The following is a 16,566-nucleotide window of genomic DNA, read 5'->3' on the forward strand; positions in this document are numbered from 1 at the left end:
TGGCATATATAGACTATTAGTGCACATAACTTTAATAACTAATTATGTATAGAGATAACAGCATACTAATATTAACTTTTCTAATTTATGAAAACTTTCACAAGGACACTTATGTCTATCATTCCTTTGTTTATCAATTATGGCAATAAAAGCTGAATATTTGGAGGGCTTGACTCTGAAACGCCATGTACACTTAGAGGAGCAATGATATTTCACTTGTTTTAGCCGTTACCTGATTTGTAAAAACTTTCACAAACATGGTTTGGTATATTTTATTGATATATGCAGATCTACCCCCATTTTCGTGTGTAATAGTAGTAGTACGCTAATACACTACCACATCAGTGTTACTGCAATGATCCACCACCCAAATAATACCTGATCTCTGGTGCTCCTGGTTACTGAAGAACAGGGTGAAAAGGGATAAAGCATGCAGAGAAACAGATGGACAGTATGTCTGAAGTAAGTAGGGCTGTAAAAGTGGGCAGTGACTGTAGATGCAAAGTAAATGTATTTTACTGAGGGGCTGGTCAATGTGTTTGTTTTTCCTTAAAGTTACTGTAAATGCTTTGCACATTTTGTACAAATAAATGTTGTTAAATCTAGAGACTTTTGGTTTTCTTAAATAAAACACAGTCATTGATATAAATGAAAACGTTAAATGAAAAATAATGAATAAAATAAAAACAGCGTTTTCTCAGGTTGGAGCACAGATTAAAGCCCACTTTCATGACTTGGTATAATAAAGACAGACTTTTCATTGGAAAAGTGCAATGAATTACAAAAGCATGACAGGAGGAGTGAAACATCTCAGATGTCAGGTGAGCTGTTTTGATCCTACATTCCTCTCTCAACATGATCAGTTATTAAAAAAATATATGCACTAACATTTTATATTTGTTCCCAGATAGCCAACACACAGAGCAGGAGGGACAGACATGACGAGGAACACAGAAGTCCAAATACTTAACAAAACACTTCAAACCATACAATACATTACAAACAGCACATCAAACATCCAAACAATCAGCACATCTAACATCAAACAAGCATACAAGCAAAGACCAACACAGACCAGGGCAAACACGGGGCTTACATAACACAAGGGATCACAAGACACAGGTGGAAAACAGGTGGAAACAATCTGGGCGGAGTCACGAAACAAGAGGGCAGGACTGTGAAAACCAAAACAAAGAAGCACGTGGACGACCGCAAAGTAAACATAACACAAGCACATGGACAGGACTGAGAGGGGCCCATCGTGACACAAGCCCTCCAAATATTCAGCTTTTTATTGCCATAACTGATCGACAAAGGAATGACAGACATAAATGTATTTGTGAAATCAGATGATGACCAACTCTGCATGACTTTAATAGTGCCAGCATGCACTGCATGATTATTATTGTGTATATATTTTAAATTGTGTTCCAAAGTTGAAACCACATTTTTCAGCTTTTTTTGAGCAACAGCTTTTAAATCAATGACTGACAAATAATTCTAGCCTGCTTTCATCTCCTTACATGTACATTACTGTGTCCCTCCTGGGTAAATGACAGAAATAACCCTGAGGGAGAAGTGGCTTAGAAAATGTGTGATAGAAATATTCAATTTTGTATGCAAGGTAATGGAAACAGACCTGTATAAAACAAGAAAATATCACAAAGTCCGTTTGTATGTTTCCAAATCAAACAATATGTACAACAAGGGAATTTGCAAGGCTACTGATAACATTTGTATGTGGAATTAAACTGCACCGTCAGATAGTCTTATTCCAATCAAACACCATTTGTTTTTTTCCCAAATTGGCCTGGTCAGTCTGAGCCTGGTTTTATCCATCTGAGAGCTCGACTTTTGAAGTTATAGGCTTCAGAAAATAAAACCCTGATGTATAATATTGGCGGATTTTGGCGTAGAACATGACATCATCCGAATTCACAATCAGGACTAACAAAGCAACCAGAGTTTGTGGAGGTGCGTTCCTGCATTCTGGAGTTACAGCCGACAGAAATCCGAATCGCTAACCACAAACCAACTTTACTGCAGCTCATAAGATGTTTTCTGGAAAAGAAAACTGCACTCCGTGATGTCCAGTGATAGCTAGAATGCAGTGTGTTTTTAAGGGGACACCTGAGCTGGGCTCCACACATAGTTGTTTGGAGAGTAGTCATGTGGTCATAGTAGCTTGTATTGTTGGATTTTTTTTTGGTAGTAAAAAGCTAAAGAAGTGGGGCAGGAAAAGGAATTAATTGAATTGCTCACATGCTGACAGCTTTCTAATGATGTGGAACGCTCAGTTAGTCCGCAAGTACACTCCAAAGATCAGGGCCACCTGAATAAAAAACATGATCACCTATCAAAGGCAGTTCAGCTCTGTGAAGACCCAAAAAGGTGTTTGTGATAGGAATGATATGGTTTCAAAGTTCCTTGAGATAATAAAATAAGCTGATATCAATTCTAGCGGCTTAGAAAATGGATGGATGGATGATATCAATTCTGCATTGAACCGAGTAGCAAACAGATAACACAACAACAGTTAGTAAAATGACACAGTAGGTTTATTGCTTTATGTGATGAACATGAACAAAAACAAAATTGACCCATTTTAATTTTTATGTCCTGGTAATTAATTAGACTTAGCACAAACTACTGGAAACCCGTAAAACAAACACGGCTGTGTACAGCGAACAATTTAGCTAAGTCAGAAGCAGCATATTACCAGGCTGTTACGGTTTATTTTATATTTCATGACTAAAAAGGTGCAAGTACATAAAGTGCTATTACATCAACAGACTGTAGAGCTTCCACAGCTTATGGTAGATCAGAAAGCAACAACTGCTGTGATTTACATCTCATTTCTGGGTCAACATTTCATTTACCTCTAAAGGCCAAAATTACAAAGACAGAAACAGCTTATTATATTTTATAGAGCCTGTTTACACTTTCTTGCATTAACATGTCTTTTTGTGTCCAGACTGTATCTGGATAAACTTTGGCCAGTTTCCATTTACACGTTTCACTAAAATGTGTCCCTATTGAGACTAGATAAAATCTGATTGTGCTTTTCCAGTGAAAAAAGCATGTCAGCACATGCACTGTGCCCTGTAGTCTCTTTAGACATCAGCGCTCTGCCACAGCTCTCGTCCGTACATCAAGTAGCGCACAGCCATGCGGAGCTCCTCCAGGTCCAGGTTGGAGAGGAATCCTCTCTGCAGCTCGGCCTCCACAGAACTGCCTCTGGGCCCGCAGCCCTTCAGGAGCACCACGGCTGATTGGCACAGCAGCCAGTCTGCCATCTTCCCCATGCTGGCTGGGTTCAGGCTGGTCAGAGCTCGCTTGCCCCACAGGCTGAGGTGCAGGATGTTAGCAGCCACACGGGCACTAGGACGCTACAGAAACCAATTAAGGGGAGTGAATGAAAGACTTGGGACGGGAAGTCAGAGAGTGCAACAGAAATAATCGTAGCCAAAAACATAACCAACTATTAAGGTTTAACTGGACTGTACCTTGAAACCAGGACCAACCTTGAAACCACTGTGGCAGGCAAATAAAACACTTTTCATTTTTAGCTGCTGTACTGAAACCCATGTGAAAATGCTGATTATGATAAACACCAATAGTGTAACACAAAAAAGTGTAAATGATGATGATGAATATTTTCATAATGCCCACTCATAACTGACCACCCAAATCAAGGGTGCCTAGTCCTGGTCCTAAAAACCTAAAACCTTCAAGTTCAAATCTAACACACCTGGCTCTACTATTCACATGTGCCTGTGATGATAACACATCATCAAGTGCGTTAGATTAGAGTTGCTCTGGATAATTAGCAAAATTCATTTTTATGCCACAGAGAGTGAAGTCTGGAAACACAACACTAGCCAATGACACTGAATTTAGGTCACATTTGCAGCAATTTGGTTTTAGCTACATCACACAGATTTGACCTGTCACTATGTGTTAATGCAATATGAAAAACACATGACCTGACCATTTCACCCACCATTCCCAAAGTTTACCCATACTTAACAGATGGTAGATGTTGATTTCAGACTCTGCTAACCAATCAAGATCATGTAAGGGGTGCATAATTAACCATGCCCACCTTGTTCGGGTTCCTGCGCAGAAGCAGCTTTACCACCAGCTGCACATGCTCAGGTGCACTGGCTGGCAGTCGGGGCAGCTGCTTCTCCTGATAACTGCGACTCTCCAGGCCTTCAGGGCTATAAAATGGGTTGGGCTGACCAAAGATTTCATAGGTGATGGCCCCCACTGCCCATGCGTCTGCCTTACTGTAGTCAATCTCCACTCCAGGACCTGGTACAGCTGTAGCCACCTACAGACATTTACATTAATTTTGCATTTAAGTTAATTTGCAGAGAGAATACAGACAGTAGGACTGTACTGTACTAGACAGATATCAGCAAATAGGCCATCTGCTTGAGATAACAAGGTTATGAAATGTACTTAAACAAAATGTTATGGCTGAATGGATGTAGTTCACAAATATAAATGAATTAAACAGGACTTGTTAAATAAGTGAATAAAGGAAGTTTGTGGGTGATCATTTTTAAATATGCTCAAGCTGAAATGTGTCCACCGGGAGGAAAAGTAAAAGTCTGAGCTACTGAAAAACAATGGATTTGAAGGCTCTGTTTTATGGGAACAGATTAATCTTGGTCTTGGAAACTTTCAACATCAGTAAGGATTTCCACCAGTATCAGGAGCTAGGATTAGATTTCACCTACTTGGAGTGATGTGTTTAAAAAACTTACGAATACAGTCATGTTACCTCAGGTGCCATTAGGCAGGCGTTCCCCCCTCTGTTCACCCAGCGGCTGGTGAAGGGCAGTTTCAGGCCCAAGCCTTCCTCTGCCAGGCAGCAGCCAAAGTCAGTGATGACCAGCCTGGGGCAGCCAACTTTAGGGCAAAAATATAACTGTCAGAATGATTTTAAAGGAGAGTAATTATAGAACACAGACCCCAAAATCTTCCCAGCTTGGATTGATTAGGGTTTAAAAATAAATATGGAAAAAAAAATTCTAGCAGTCCTGTCCTGAAAGGTTTTGTAAATATAGGTCTAAGCTCCATTTTTGCATTGTCACAATACTTCGCAAGTACAGTCATATGCAAAGGTTTGGGTGCTTCAGGTCAAATTACACGTTTTGTTGATTTTCTAAGCTCTACAGAGAACATATTTCTGCATAGTTTAATGCTCAATCACTGTTTATTGACTGAATTTAACATTGTGCACTAAAATTCACAGAAAAATGGCATATAACTTACAACCTCAGATAATGTGTAGAGAACGTGTTAACCTACTTTCACTTACAGAATCAACATCATGTAACATGTAGCCTATTCAAATTTTCACATAGGTTAAATGGTAATGCGAGTGAATCAGACAGCAGTGTTACTGGAATTTTCAAATACTGTGTCCAATCATCTTCAAGTCCTTTGTCAGTGGTCAAAGGGTGCTCCCCACTGGACCCTGCTGGCTGGATCTTTTCGGTTGGTGGGCTATTCTCAGTCCAGCAGTGATACTGAGGTGTTTAAAAAGTCAAGCAGCACTGCTGTGACTGATCCACTCAGACCAGCACAATTCACACTCTCACACCACCACGTCAGTGTCATTGCAGTGCTGAGAATGATCCACTACAGCCTGTAATTATAGAACTAAAAACTGCTCCTTTATGGTTAGTGGAGTTGATAAAATTGACAAGCGTAGACACAAGGAGGTGTACTTAATCGAGTGGCCAGTCAGTGTAGGTCTCTTTTGATTGTCCACTATTGGCCATGTTTAAGGATTAAGGATTAAGGATTAATACTAACCTGCGTCAAAATCCAGCAGCACATTGTCTGATTTGAGGTCTCTGTGTGCGATGCCCTGCCTGCACAGGTGGTCCACGCCCTCGAGCAGCTGCAGCAACATCATGGAGCCCTGCCTGCGGCCCGGTACACACACCTCCAGGTACTGACGCAGTGTACATGGGTAACTGCAGGACAATTGATCAGCAAGGATCAAACATCAGCTTTTACCAGAACTATTACTGTCATGTGTCCTTTTTTGAGTAAAAAAAAAAGGTTTCTACACCGAATGAACTCTAATCTGAGGAAAGTCAGGCTAACTCTCACTCAGCTCTCTACAAAGTATTTAGGGAAATCTGGAACTGGCTGGTAGCTTAGTGGTAGGAGAGGTGAGCCAGAAGGCTGCAAGTTCAGAAGCCAGAACTAATGAATATTCCCTGTGGTGCCCTTGGGCAAGGCACTAAACCCCACACTGCTCCAGATGGAACTGTTCTCCTGGAGCTACTGTGCTGCTCCCAGAATGGGAATAGTTTGGCAGTGAAATTACAAAAATATCCTCCTAGGATTTTTCTATTTAGCCACCCATTTACGCCAAAGTTTTCTCATTGCAGACAGTATGCAGAGTTACTGAAGTGGAAGATTTCTGCTTTACAAAGGACCCAGACATGCAAATGAAGTGGATGAAGTTGACTTTTTCTGACATCCCTGAGGACATTAATCATCAGTTTGGCCAGTACGTTTCAGTCAGAACTGTTCTTTGAACAAGATGTAATAAGCGCAGCCAATCAAAAAGAGGTGTTCTGCATTCAACAGGTAAAGCAACGAAAAAGAGCCTGTTTAATTTTAAAGCAGGTTTGAAAATGGTTTTAACAATGAATGAACAGTTTTTGGTATATAAAGCCACTCAAAAATTATAAGAAAAATGCAGAATATAGTCACTGTTGTGCAAAAATAATTTTTCATTTTTGTATAATTTGAAAAGTCCAGTTACCCTTTGCATTGTGTTAAAACTTCAAGATGAACAGACCAACAGAAATGGTCCAAAACTACTTGGAAGAAAAAAAAAAAACTTCATTAATTTACATTTCAAGTTTCCTTCTCCTGTAAAGTTATCATGTCTGAGATAAAAGGCTTTGTTCCACCAGCAGCAATATGTAAGAAATGGTGATACATATGACTGAAGAGTGGATCTCTTTGGTGACTTACTTCTTCATGACCAGAAAGAGGGTGCGGTTGTTGCCCATTCCTGCAGGGTTGAGCCTGCTGGGCAGTGCAGCAGGATACTCTTCTTCAGCACCGGGCAGAAGCGGAACCTCAGCTGTGAAAGCCCGGTACACTCGGATGACATTGGGATGAGCTGTCACTCTCTTGGGCACGCTCCCGAAATGACTGCGAAGAGAGCAGAGCGCTCTAAACTCAGGGTAGTTTTTACACATAATACATTCTACATACAAAAAGACTCCTGCTATATCAGCACCATACAGCATGAGAACAGCACATTATGGAAAGTTTGTAAATACTTTAAAAAAATTATGATGTTCTTCATGTGAAGCAGAATTTAAACTTCGGACAGCAAAATGTTCTATTATATAATTATTTCATATTACTTTTAATTGTCTGTGATCTAATGATGGCTATTACTGACATACACAGTGATTTAACCAGTGCTATCAAAATGTAAAAAAAAATTTCTTCACTTTGGGTAATAGACTTGTAATTATGTGATTGGGTTCTAAGACATTTTTTCAGACTTGGACTGAGTTCAGACTAAAATCTTGATGATGTGCTTTGAGTTGGGTCAGGGCCAGGCTTGGACAGGAAGGTCTTGGGATGTATTCAGGCTTGGACTAAAATTTCAGGTCCAATTAAAGCTCTACTAAAGGGACTCACCCACTCAGTACGACCTCTCCCTTCTCCTTCTTTAGAGCCTCAGGACTTGCAGGGACCAGCTCCTGGGACATGGAATTGAGGATAGCCTCACTAGAGGACCCCGCCTGCAACGTAGTCACAGGAAATATGCTTTTGAGCAATAGGTTACTGGTATTTTGAAACAGATCAACAGACTGGAGATTGTAGATCTGATTTCTTCTTAAACCACATGACAAAAACACAATCCCCAAATCCACAAACCCAAATAGGATCATTTTGCTCCTGCAATACAGTGTCGAACTCAGTGTCTTTGCTGCCTACCCCAATGTTCCACATCATTTTCACTGCCAGTGGGTAGCTGGCTGCACTGGGGAATCTTAGTGACTCTGAGACGTTGGTTTCTTCTCCATTTGGTTTCAGCTCCACCAGCGAACATGTGGTGCTCTCTCTAAGTGGTGCAAAAGGAGCAGCAGCCTCATAGACAGCAGCATTGCAGCCTTTTCCTATCTGCTTCCCAATCACATAGTCCTCCAGCTTATAACCTGAGGTGAACGGCTTTAGCGGGCTCTGGAACTTCTTCTTCCTGAACAGCGCCTTCACAGGGAGACAACAGCAAATTATAAATTTAATAATAAAATGTGTCTTCAGGTCGATTGCAATCCTTCAAATTTAAATCCTAACTCTTTCATCGTGTCACATTTTTATTCTGGTCTATTACTGAAAGCTCCTGGACTGCGTCGAATCCGCATACACCTTATTTAGCACTTCATTTTAGAGCAATTGCTTCTAACAATGTGCCAATAAATGTTTTAACAGTTTCACTGTGGTTTTACAGTCAGCTCAGTACTTTGACCCCCTTTTTTTTTTTACACAAGATGTTTTTTGATAGCCACACTTACTTCTTCTTGAGTCATTTGTTTACTGAAGAAACAATACTTTACCAGTGTTCTAGTGTATTACGTGAAAGTCATAGAAACATTTCTTTACAATTTGTTAAGGTGTGGCAATACCTCCCCTAACAGAACACGAATACAAGTGTGTAGTGCAACCAAACCGTCCACACTGAATATGCAGTCTGCTAAAACCTTCCCATCCCTTCATCCCTGTCTGGGTTAGTTTCCCAGACAGGGATGAAGACTAGTCCTGCATTTCGTATTCCTTTCAACAGAGAATTTCTATTCAGACTGCTGTGTAGCTCGGGATTAGTCTTAATCTCTATCCAACCCTTAATCTCACATGGCGTCTTAACGTAAAACAGTCCACTTTAAAAAGATGGTTCTTCAAGGGTTAAAGGGCAATGGATATACTTAGAACTATGAGTTCTATACAGAAACATTTGCATGCTTAAATGGTTCTTTCCATGCTGAAACAGTTTAGATTGACAAAGAATGTTTTGTTTATGGTTCTACACAGCACCAAAAAGGGTTCTTCTATTGTTACAAGCTTGACATCATATCAATACCAGATCTCTTTTTGGTGCCATCTTGAAAAAGCTCTATATAGAACTATTTACTCCATTAAAAAGCCATTTCACCAAGCAACGAACCAATTAATTATGCAAACAGAACCACTGCCTTTACAAAAGAACCCTTACAAGAACTCACTGTAAAAGTGTATATACTGTCAAGGCCCCTAGTGTCTTTCTTCGTTACACCTTATATCATTTAAAATATCGTTTTACAGTATTTAATGTCCTAACTGCACGGATTAAACCGTCTGAACAAGGTCTCTGCTGGGTTTTAGTTACAAGGAGTTATATAGTTAGCGAGCTAAGCTAGCTGGTTAGCTAGCTACCTGAATTTCCTGGCATGTTGCTGCGCTCCTCCGGTCATCCTCCAGCTGCTGCTCGATCAGACCCAAACCCACACCGAAAGCCAGGAAAACGGCCCTGTTCCTGGGCGATCCGCCCCCGGCCAGCCTCCTAAACCCGGCCGCCTGGAGCTGCGCAGCGAGGCCGCGGAGCGACATGCGGAAATATCGGTACCGAGCGGGCAGGAGAGGCTGAGGCTGGACGGGCCGGGCCGCGGGGCCTAACCGCAGCCGCTCTCCGCGGAACTTCGCTGCTACCCGGCCGGCCGGTTTTAGGATACCGAGCTGGAAAATGGACCTGCCCAGCTCCAGACCCCGACCGAGGGCGTGTTTCACCGACATGTTTTACCAAATGGTGAAATTCACGCGTTTAAAACTCGGTAAAGGCCGCGGCTCGTCAGTGACAGTGACAGCTACACATGAAGGAGTGTTTACGCCACTCCGATTGGCTGAAACGGAGCCACGTCACATGTGTTGTTATTGTTTTTCGACCAGCTGCACCCAAAACCGACAAGTCGAAATAGCATAACGCCATTAACAGCCCATTAATTAGTATAGTATGAATTATAACTGACTGCATAGTACCATGTAGTAGTACGTGTTTTTTTGACTCATTTGACTTTTTTCTTTTTTAATTATGTCAAAATAAAAGCCACATTTGTATGAATACATTTCCAGAGCTTTCCTTCTTCCGCTGCACCATGAACACGTGCTCTTCGTGTGCTGATTCAGCTGTGTTAAAAACATAGAGCATGAGGTCCAAGAGGATGCTATTTAGCTTAATCTAATGCTGAAAATACAAAAATATATTTTTCATATATTTCAGTTAAAACTGTGATGTGTTAATGCTTTGTGTCTCACATTGCCCACAAAAAGTAGAGAGAAATTAGAGACCACTTTCCCATGTAAAATCTTTTCAGAGGCCTTGGTTAAGTCTGTAGCATCAACGGTCAGAAAATACAAGTAACTTGCAGTGGTGACTGTTACAGGTCTGACTCTATTGACTCTCTATTGTCTCCGGGCCGTGATAATAGGATGTAGATGAAACTCCATGGACTCTGTATTGCAGTGAGGGTAGCTAGCCTGATGCTGGCAGTAGTTGTATGGTCTAGCAGTTAGCAGGCTTGTCTCAGCGCTGGGGTTACATGGTTGTAGGATCACCTAGGTAAATTACATGTTCACTTCTAATATGATTAAAGTCACACTAAATCCCAGTATAAATTTGGCTCAGATATGGGTCTAAGGAACAGAGGCGTAGCCGAGGGGCGGCTTCAGGTGACCAGTGCTACTGTAGAAAGAACCATGGCCACCTTTCTTGCTACCTCATTTGTGGAAAGTGGGATTATAAATCAGACAGTCAGCCATCATCAATAAAGCATCAATTATGCTTGTGCCATAGGGGTTCCTATCAGTCAGTTATAAGAGCTATATTACTAGTAATTGTTGCTGTGACAGATTAGTTTGCTCATCAAACAGGCGAATGAATATGCACTGGGTCAGTTCAGCAGTGCTGCTCTGTGAGCTACAGTATGAAGTAGGCTAGTAAATAATATGATAAGTTAACCTTCAAAGATTTGTCAGCTGTAGTCAAGTGCACTAATTAAATACTTTTTTTTTTACAGTTGAATGCATGTATGTGATTATACTGATGTAATATCACATCAGTATAATTACTGCAGAAAGTAAACAGAATTTGATTAATTACTTTAATTCATTATAAATGTAGAGGTAATAGGCAAGTTACGGAGAACAGTAAGTTCCAAGAGAGCTCAAGATAGAAGTAGCTAACTGGAGTGCAGCATGAAAACGGTCAATTAGATTAAAGGACTAAAGAACCAAATCAGAGCATTTCATTGAACAATCAGACAGCTGGATGAAAGTAGCCAATCAGAGCATATGTTCAGATCCAGCACATCCAAATGATTCGACACTGACCCCAGACTCTACACTGCTGTTTTCGCTCGAGCAAAAAGTGCATACACAAGGAATAATTTTTTTTATTATTATTTAATTTTTTATTTTTATTTTAGCCTACCTGGGGTGTTTTGTCTTGCATAGATGATCTCATCTTATGCTGGATCTGCATCACTCTGTACTGTAGAAGTCATTACTGCATAACATAAGACATGTCAAATGTTGGTGTGCAATTAGCCCATGTGTCAGCAGCCCTCATTGGTCAGTTTCGGTGTTTGGGCTCAAAAAATGAAGCACGCAATGCATTAATAAAACAGGTGAAGGGTGTTTGCTGGGTCCTGCAAGGGGGTTTTGTTTAATTCCTAAAATATGAGAAGCACCACTGCTTTTACCTCAGCATATACAAGCAAATGATAGTAACATAATGATATTTTAATATAACACATATACCAGTTAGATGTGAACCTGTAACAGTTGTTTTAGTCTTGGTTTTGTTTTTCTAGATAACATGTTTATTAGTTAATGAAGAGGAACTGCTTTCTTCCTTTCCATGTTGTTAGGGCCAAAGGACTCTGGAAGGAGCTCCTCTACTGTCATCTTCATGAAAGTCCCATCTGGCTTAGATAAATAAACGTCCCACTCCAGCCCGAACTGCAAGAGAAGGAAGACCCCGTGAGTGTCACTCAGAGTTATAGGTTACAGGTTACAGCACTGAGGGGTTTTATTACATATCAGAATGTTGGGCTGTCCAGAAGAAGCAGAAATGTGTCCTGCCTTTACTGCACGATCGACTAACATAATGGAAACTAACCTCCCTCATAAATTGTCTGCAGCCACCACACGGTGAGATATAACTTTCCACCATGTCACTAAAAGAAGGAAGGAAGATGAACCATTAAAAGAGTCTAAGACACATGAAAACAGCATTTAAGTATCATATCATTGTAATATATGTCATCATAATCATATGACGACAGTGAGGTTGAATTAACACCTTGCTACAGCAATGGCCTTGAAATCTCTATGTCCCTCTGACACGGCTTTGGAGATCGCAGTCTTCTCAGCGCAGATACCAAGAGCGGTGCAGGCATTTTCTACATTGCAGCCTGTAGAGGGAGCAAGAAAAATGATCCTAGATTTCAGCAACTGTACCAAGAATACAGCATTAACCATGAAAATACAGTCACAGTGACACACAGCTCAGTGATTAAGCATTTGATTCAGTCTGATTCCAGTTCATTACAGGATATAATTAAATGGAATTCCATTATATTTAAAATATCTGGACAATTCAATGGTTTAGATGGAAACACAGGCATTCAGAGCAGTTTGACGTGAAATGCTTTATAGGTAAACATATCAAGTGGTGGTAATAGCAATATATGTAGCATTTAAAGCCACCTCACAGGGAACATTTATGATAAATGCAGATGAATATACTTCCTGATGCCTGAGAAATTGTTTTACAAGGGTTTTGAGATGGGCTATAAATGGCCAAATTTGCATTGTACACATTGTGACTCCTGGCTCCTATCACCACCATTGTAAGTAATTCAAGCAGGTTTCTCTATGATAAACCATTTCACATCAAACCACTCTGAAAGACTTTCTTTACATATCATCCATTCCTTTATGCAGACATTTTGAAAAAAATCCCTTTAAACATACAGTACAGACAGTACTAGTATGTATTCTGTATATAAATACGTAATTTTTAACAAGATCATCTACAGCATTGTTAGTTATACATGTTAGCCGAACAAATTAAGTAAAATTATGGGGAGTTGATTCACCTAAGCTTTTAAATATCTTGGTGTGATGTGCCATTTCACATCAGACCACACTGAATCACTGTGATTGCATCTGAACTGTTTAATTATGCAGAAAGTTTGAATATCACCTTTGGTACAATACTGTATATGGACTTGACTATCGAAAGCCAAAATAAACTGTAACGCATTGATAATTCATTATGATTCAATCAATAAGTGCACAAGCTTCCTCCTCTCTATAAACATTGCTGTTTGTCTCTCGTATGTTCTCATCTTATGTGTTGTTTTTTGCCTGTGGTATGATCTCTTTTTCAGTTTACTGTCATTGTTTCATTGGTATATCAACATCTATGACATGACACTTAGCATTTCACTGGTGGTCTGATACGTCACTTGATTAAACTTACAGAGGTGATTAAAACCACATGTGTTTCACTAAATATATTTCAGTTAGAGACCATGTTTGTCTAGGAGAACACTCAGAGCACATGACCGTAATGCAACACTATGTTTAGAAACAAGTCGTCTAATATGTTGTGCGTCAATTTAGTTTCATGTACCAATACACTGTAGGAATGGTACAGAAATAGAAGTAAAACAATTAGCTTTTCTGTCCTTTGTCTCTTTTCTCTGTGCCTGATTGTATTTCCTCAGCTGTTCACTCACAGTGAACCCATTGTACCTCACCAGCATTTGGAGGAATAATATCAGTCACATTTGTGTCAATCATTAACGCTGAATAGTTTTATGCTACACATGAGTGTTCAAAGCTTTCCTTCAGGAAACATTCAGAGAGTTGTCATGTTCAGAATTACGGTTGCTGGAAATGAGAAGCTCAAAGTTGCTCTGAAGCTACATAGTTTTGTTATCTAGAACAAGTGCCGGCATAAAGTCTTTTGTCTTTTATACTCCAGTTCCAGTCACGTAATCTGACTAGTTGAAAAGAGTTCTATCCTGTGTTGTTATATCTGATACCAGCAGGTTTTTGTCATCTTACTTGGATCATTCTGCTTACCACTGTCTGCAAAGTAACAACAATATGGTAAATCCAGGAGGGCAAATCCAGGTTCGTGGTCATGACAGTCCAGGTTCATGTAACCAACACGGAGAGATCGATTGGCAGACATGACGAAATACACTCACAAAAACACAAACCCAAACACTTCCAACAGGACATACAAACGATTCAAACAATCAGTACATCTAACATCAAACAAAGACCAGCGAAAACAAAGGGCAAACCCAGGGTTTAAATACGACACCGGGAAGACGAGGGACAGGTGAAAACAACCAGGGGCAGAGGCACAAAACAAGGGAGTAGGACTAGGGATACCAAAACAAAGAAGCACATGGACTATCTAAAGGTAAACAAAAAGCACATGGGGGGAGTGGGAGGAGCCAAGCTTGACAAGTTGTGCAAAGCTGCTGGATCTGGCACTGTCTGTCGGACAAAGTGGTCAGCAACACTGGAGTTCCACAAGGAACTGTCCTCTCTCCCTTCCTCTTCACGCTCTACAGCACGGACTTCAGCTACTGCACAGAGACTTGCCACTTTCAGAAGTTTTCTGATGAATCTGCAATAGTTGGATGTATCAGCAGGGGAGTGGAGGATGAGTACAGGGCGACGGTGAAGGACTTTGTCGCATGGTGTGAGCGGAACCACCTGCAGCTCAATGTGACAAAGACAAAGGAACTGGTGGTGGACCTGAGGAGGGACAAGGCATCGGTGACCCCTGTGTCCATCAGCGGGGTCAGTGTGGACACTGTGGATGATTACAAATATCTGGGTGTGTATATTGACAATAAACTGGACTGGGCTAAGAACACTGACAGGAAGTCATTCTTACCTGTGGCCATCAAACTCTATAACTCCTCCCTCAGTGTGTGATTCACAAAACTCAATACGAAACTGTTCATATGTGCAATAATAACAATTGTGTGTGCAATAACTCAGAGGGACACTAACTAATTTAAATAATCTAAATAATTGTAACTGCTTTATACCTGATGTTTCATATTACTATCACAAAACCGCCACCTTACTATATTCATAAGTACTTAAATCTTGTGTACATACTGTACATTTCTCTATATTGTCTTAAATTATTAGTAAAGTGTTTATTTTTACATAAATGGCTGCAACTGTAACAACTGCAATTTCCCCCTGGGATCAATAAAGGAATCTGAATCTGAATCTGAATCTGAATCTCCTATTTTGGAGGAAGAAATTGTCAATATTATAAAGAAATACACATTTTTCATTTCAATTTTTCATTTCAATTTTCAACGTCTGTATAATTCAAATGTTCAGATGTTGAGACAAACATTTAGGTCTTAAACCTTAAAAAAGTACCACAAAAAAGTACAAATTAAATAATTACAAAGTAATTGAGTAATATTTTAGTGATAGTAATAGTAGTACAGAAATTTAAGCATTTTATTTACTTTCCAGCACAACCAGTGAACCTACATGTTTCTTCACAGATTTTATAAGTGATGTAGAAAATGGTAAAATAGTAGCAAAGCTTCCTTTGGGATCTATTTTACTTCACAACACTCCATCTTAGAGGCATTAAAGACTTCAGACGTTTGGTTCCTATCACCACCACTGTGAACAATTCTTACTCTGATGTTTCTCTAGAAAGGAGCATTTCACACCAAACCACTCTGAGTGACTATGATTACATCGAAACCATTTCATTGTGCGGACATTTTGCAGAATAAGTAGCACTGATAGCATTAAATAAGTGGAATAGAGGGAATTAAAGGTATTACAGTCTTGACAAACATTGACAAATACATCTGCAGCAGCCTAATTACAGCCAGTGGTGATATTCCTGTTAACATACAACCTAGAGTGTTCTATTGCTTAAGTAAATGTTTGAGACATCTGTTATGAGTCTCTAGAATCTTAATGCTTCTCACCAGTAAAGACAGATCCATCAGCTGTGAGCAGAGCTGCTCCTACTCTGAACTTGCTGTATGGGCTGTAGGAGCATTCTTTAGCTTCGTGAGATTTGGTTATCAGATCTTGTGGGTTCCAGTTGTCTTCTGCCATGACGATGACTGCGTGCCAGCTACCACATACTCCAGATTGTCCGGGCACTGTCTTAAGTACGTGTGAATGTGCTTGTGGGGAGGGTATGTGGCTGCACTGCTGACGTAATGATTACAGGAATGTGTATCCAACATTACTCAGCAGCTGTTTCGCCATAGCTGCTGCACTAAAAAAACACTATATGAGGTTAAGGTGGCATTTCTTTTCTATTTGACCTCCACATACAGAGGTATGCAAAAGTTTGAACATTCTGGTCAAATGTCATAAAAGTAAGTGAACACATCCTCCACAGAGAATGTAACCATGGCAATTTACTGCAAATTTTGCAAATTTCTA

General features: G+C 40.2%; 2 protein-coding genes across 2 annotated transcripts; both read right to left on the minus strand.

The window, feature by feature from the left end:
* Positions 1-2,540: 2,540 nt before the first annotated feature.
* LOC108433377 (PTEN induced kinase 1) lies at positions 2,541-9,928 on the minus strand. The gene is made up of 8 exons (XM_017707890.2): positions 9,472-9,928; positions 7,999-8,271; positions 7,699-7,802; positions 7,015-7,197; positions 5,833-5,996; positions 4,793-4,920; positions 4,106-4,336; positions 2,541-3,389 (listed from the first exon to the last, which is right to left on the minus strand). Exons 1-8 carry the CDS (start codon positions 9,826-9,828, stop codon positions 3,114-3,116), a joined length of 1,716 nt encoding a protein of 571 aa, XP_017563379.2. The 5' UTR covers positions 9,829-9,928; the 3' UTR covers positions 2,541-3,113.
* Positions 9,929-11,720: 1,792 nt separating this feature from the next.
* cdaa (cytidine deaminase a) lies at positions 11,721-16,316 on the minus strand. Its single transcript, XM_017707858.1, has 4 exons — positions 16,098-16,316; positions 12,395-12,506; positions 12,212-12,269; positions 11,721-12,051 (listed from the first exon to the last, which is right to left on the minus strand). The coding sequence occupies exons 1-4, from the start codon at positions 16,228-16,230 to the stop codon at positions 11,920-11,922; spliced, it is 435 nt and encodes a 144-aa protein (XP_017563347.1). The 5' UTR covers positions 16,231-16,316; the 3' UTR covers positions 11,721-11,919.
* Positions 16,317-16,566: the final 250 nt, after the last annotated feature.

The sequence above is a fragment of the Pygocentrus nattereri genome, chromosome 9 (assembly GCF_015220715.1).
Source record: "Pygocentrus nattereri isolate fPygNat1 chromosome 9, fPygNat1.pri, whole genome shotgun sequence".
Classification (NCBI taxonomy): domain Eukaryota; kingdom Metazoa; phylum Chordata; class Actinopteri; order Characiformes; family Serrasalmidae; genus Pygocentrus; species Pygocentrus nattereri.

Excerpts from the sequence above, each read along its gene's own strand:
- cdaa (XM_017707858.1), bottom strand. The coding sequence starts at position 16,230 with ATGGCAGAAGACAACTGGAACCCACAAGATCTGATAACCAAATCTCAC. Across the intron at positions 12,507-16,097 it reads TGATGGATCTGTCTTTACTG|GCTGCAATGTAGAAAATGCC; the intron begins GTGAGAAGCATT and ends CTCCCTCTACAG. Across the intron at positions 12,270-12,394 it reads AAGGCCATTGCTGTAGCAAG|TGACATGGTGGAAAGTTATA; the intron begins GTGTTAATTCAA and ends TCCTTCTTTTAG.
- LOC108433377 (XM_017707890.2), bottom strand. The coding sequence starts at position 9,828 with ATGTCGGTGAAACACGCCCTCGGTCGGGGTCTGGAGCTGGGCAGGTCC. Across the intron at positions 5,997-7,014 it reads CTCTTTCTGGTCATGAAGAA|TTACCCATGTACACTGCGTC; the intron begins GTAAGTCACCAA and ends ATTGTCCTGCAG. Across the intron at positions 4,921-5,832 it reads GCTGCTGGATTTTGACGCAG|TTGGCTGCCCCAGGCTGGTC; the intron begins GTTAGTATTAAT and ends TTTGCCCTAAAG.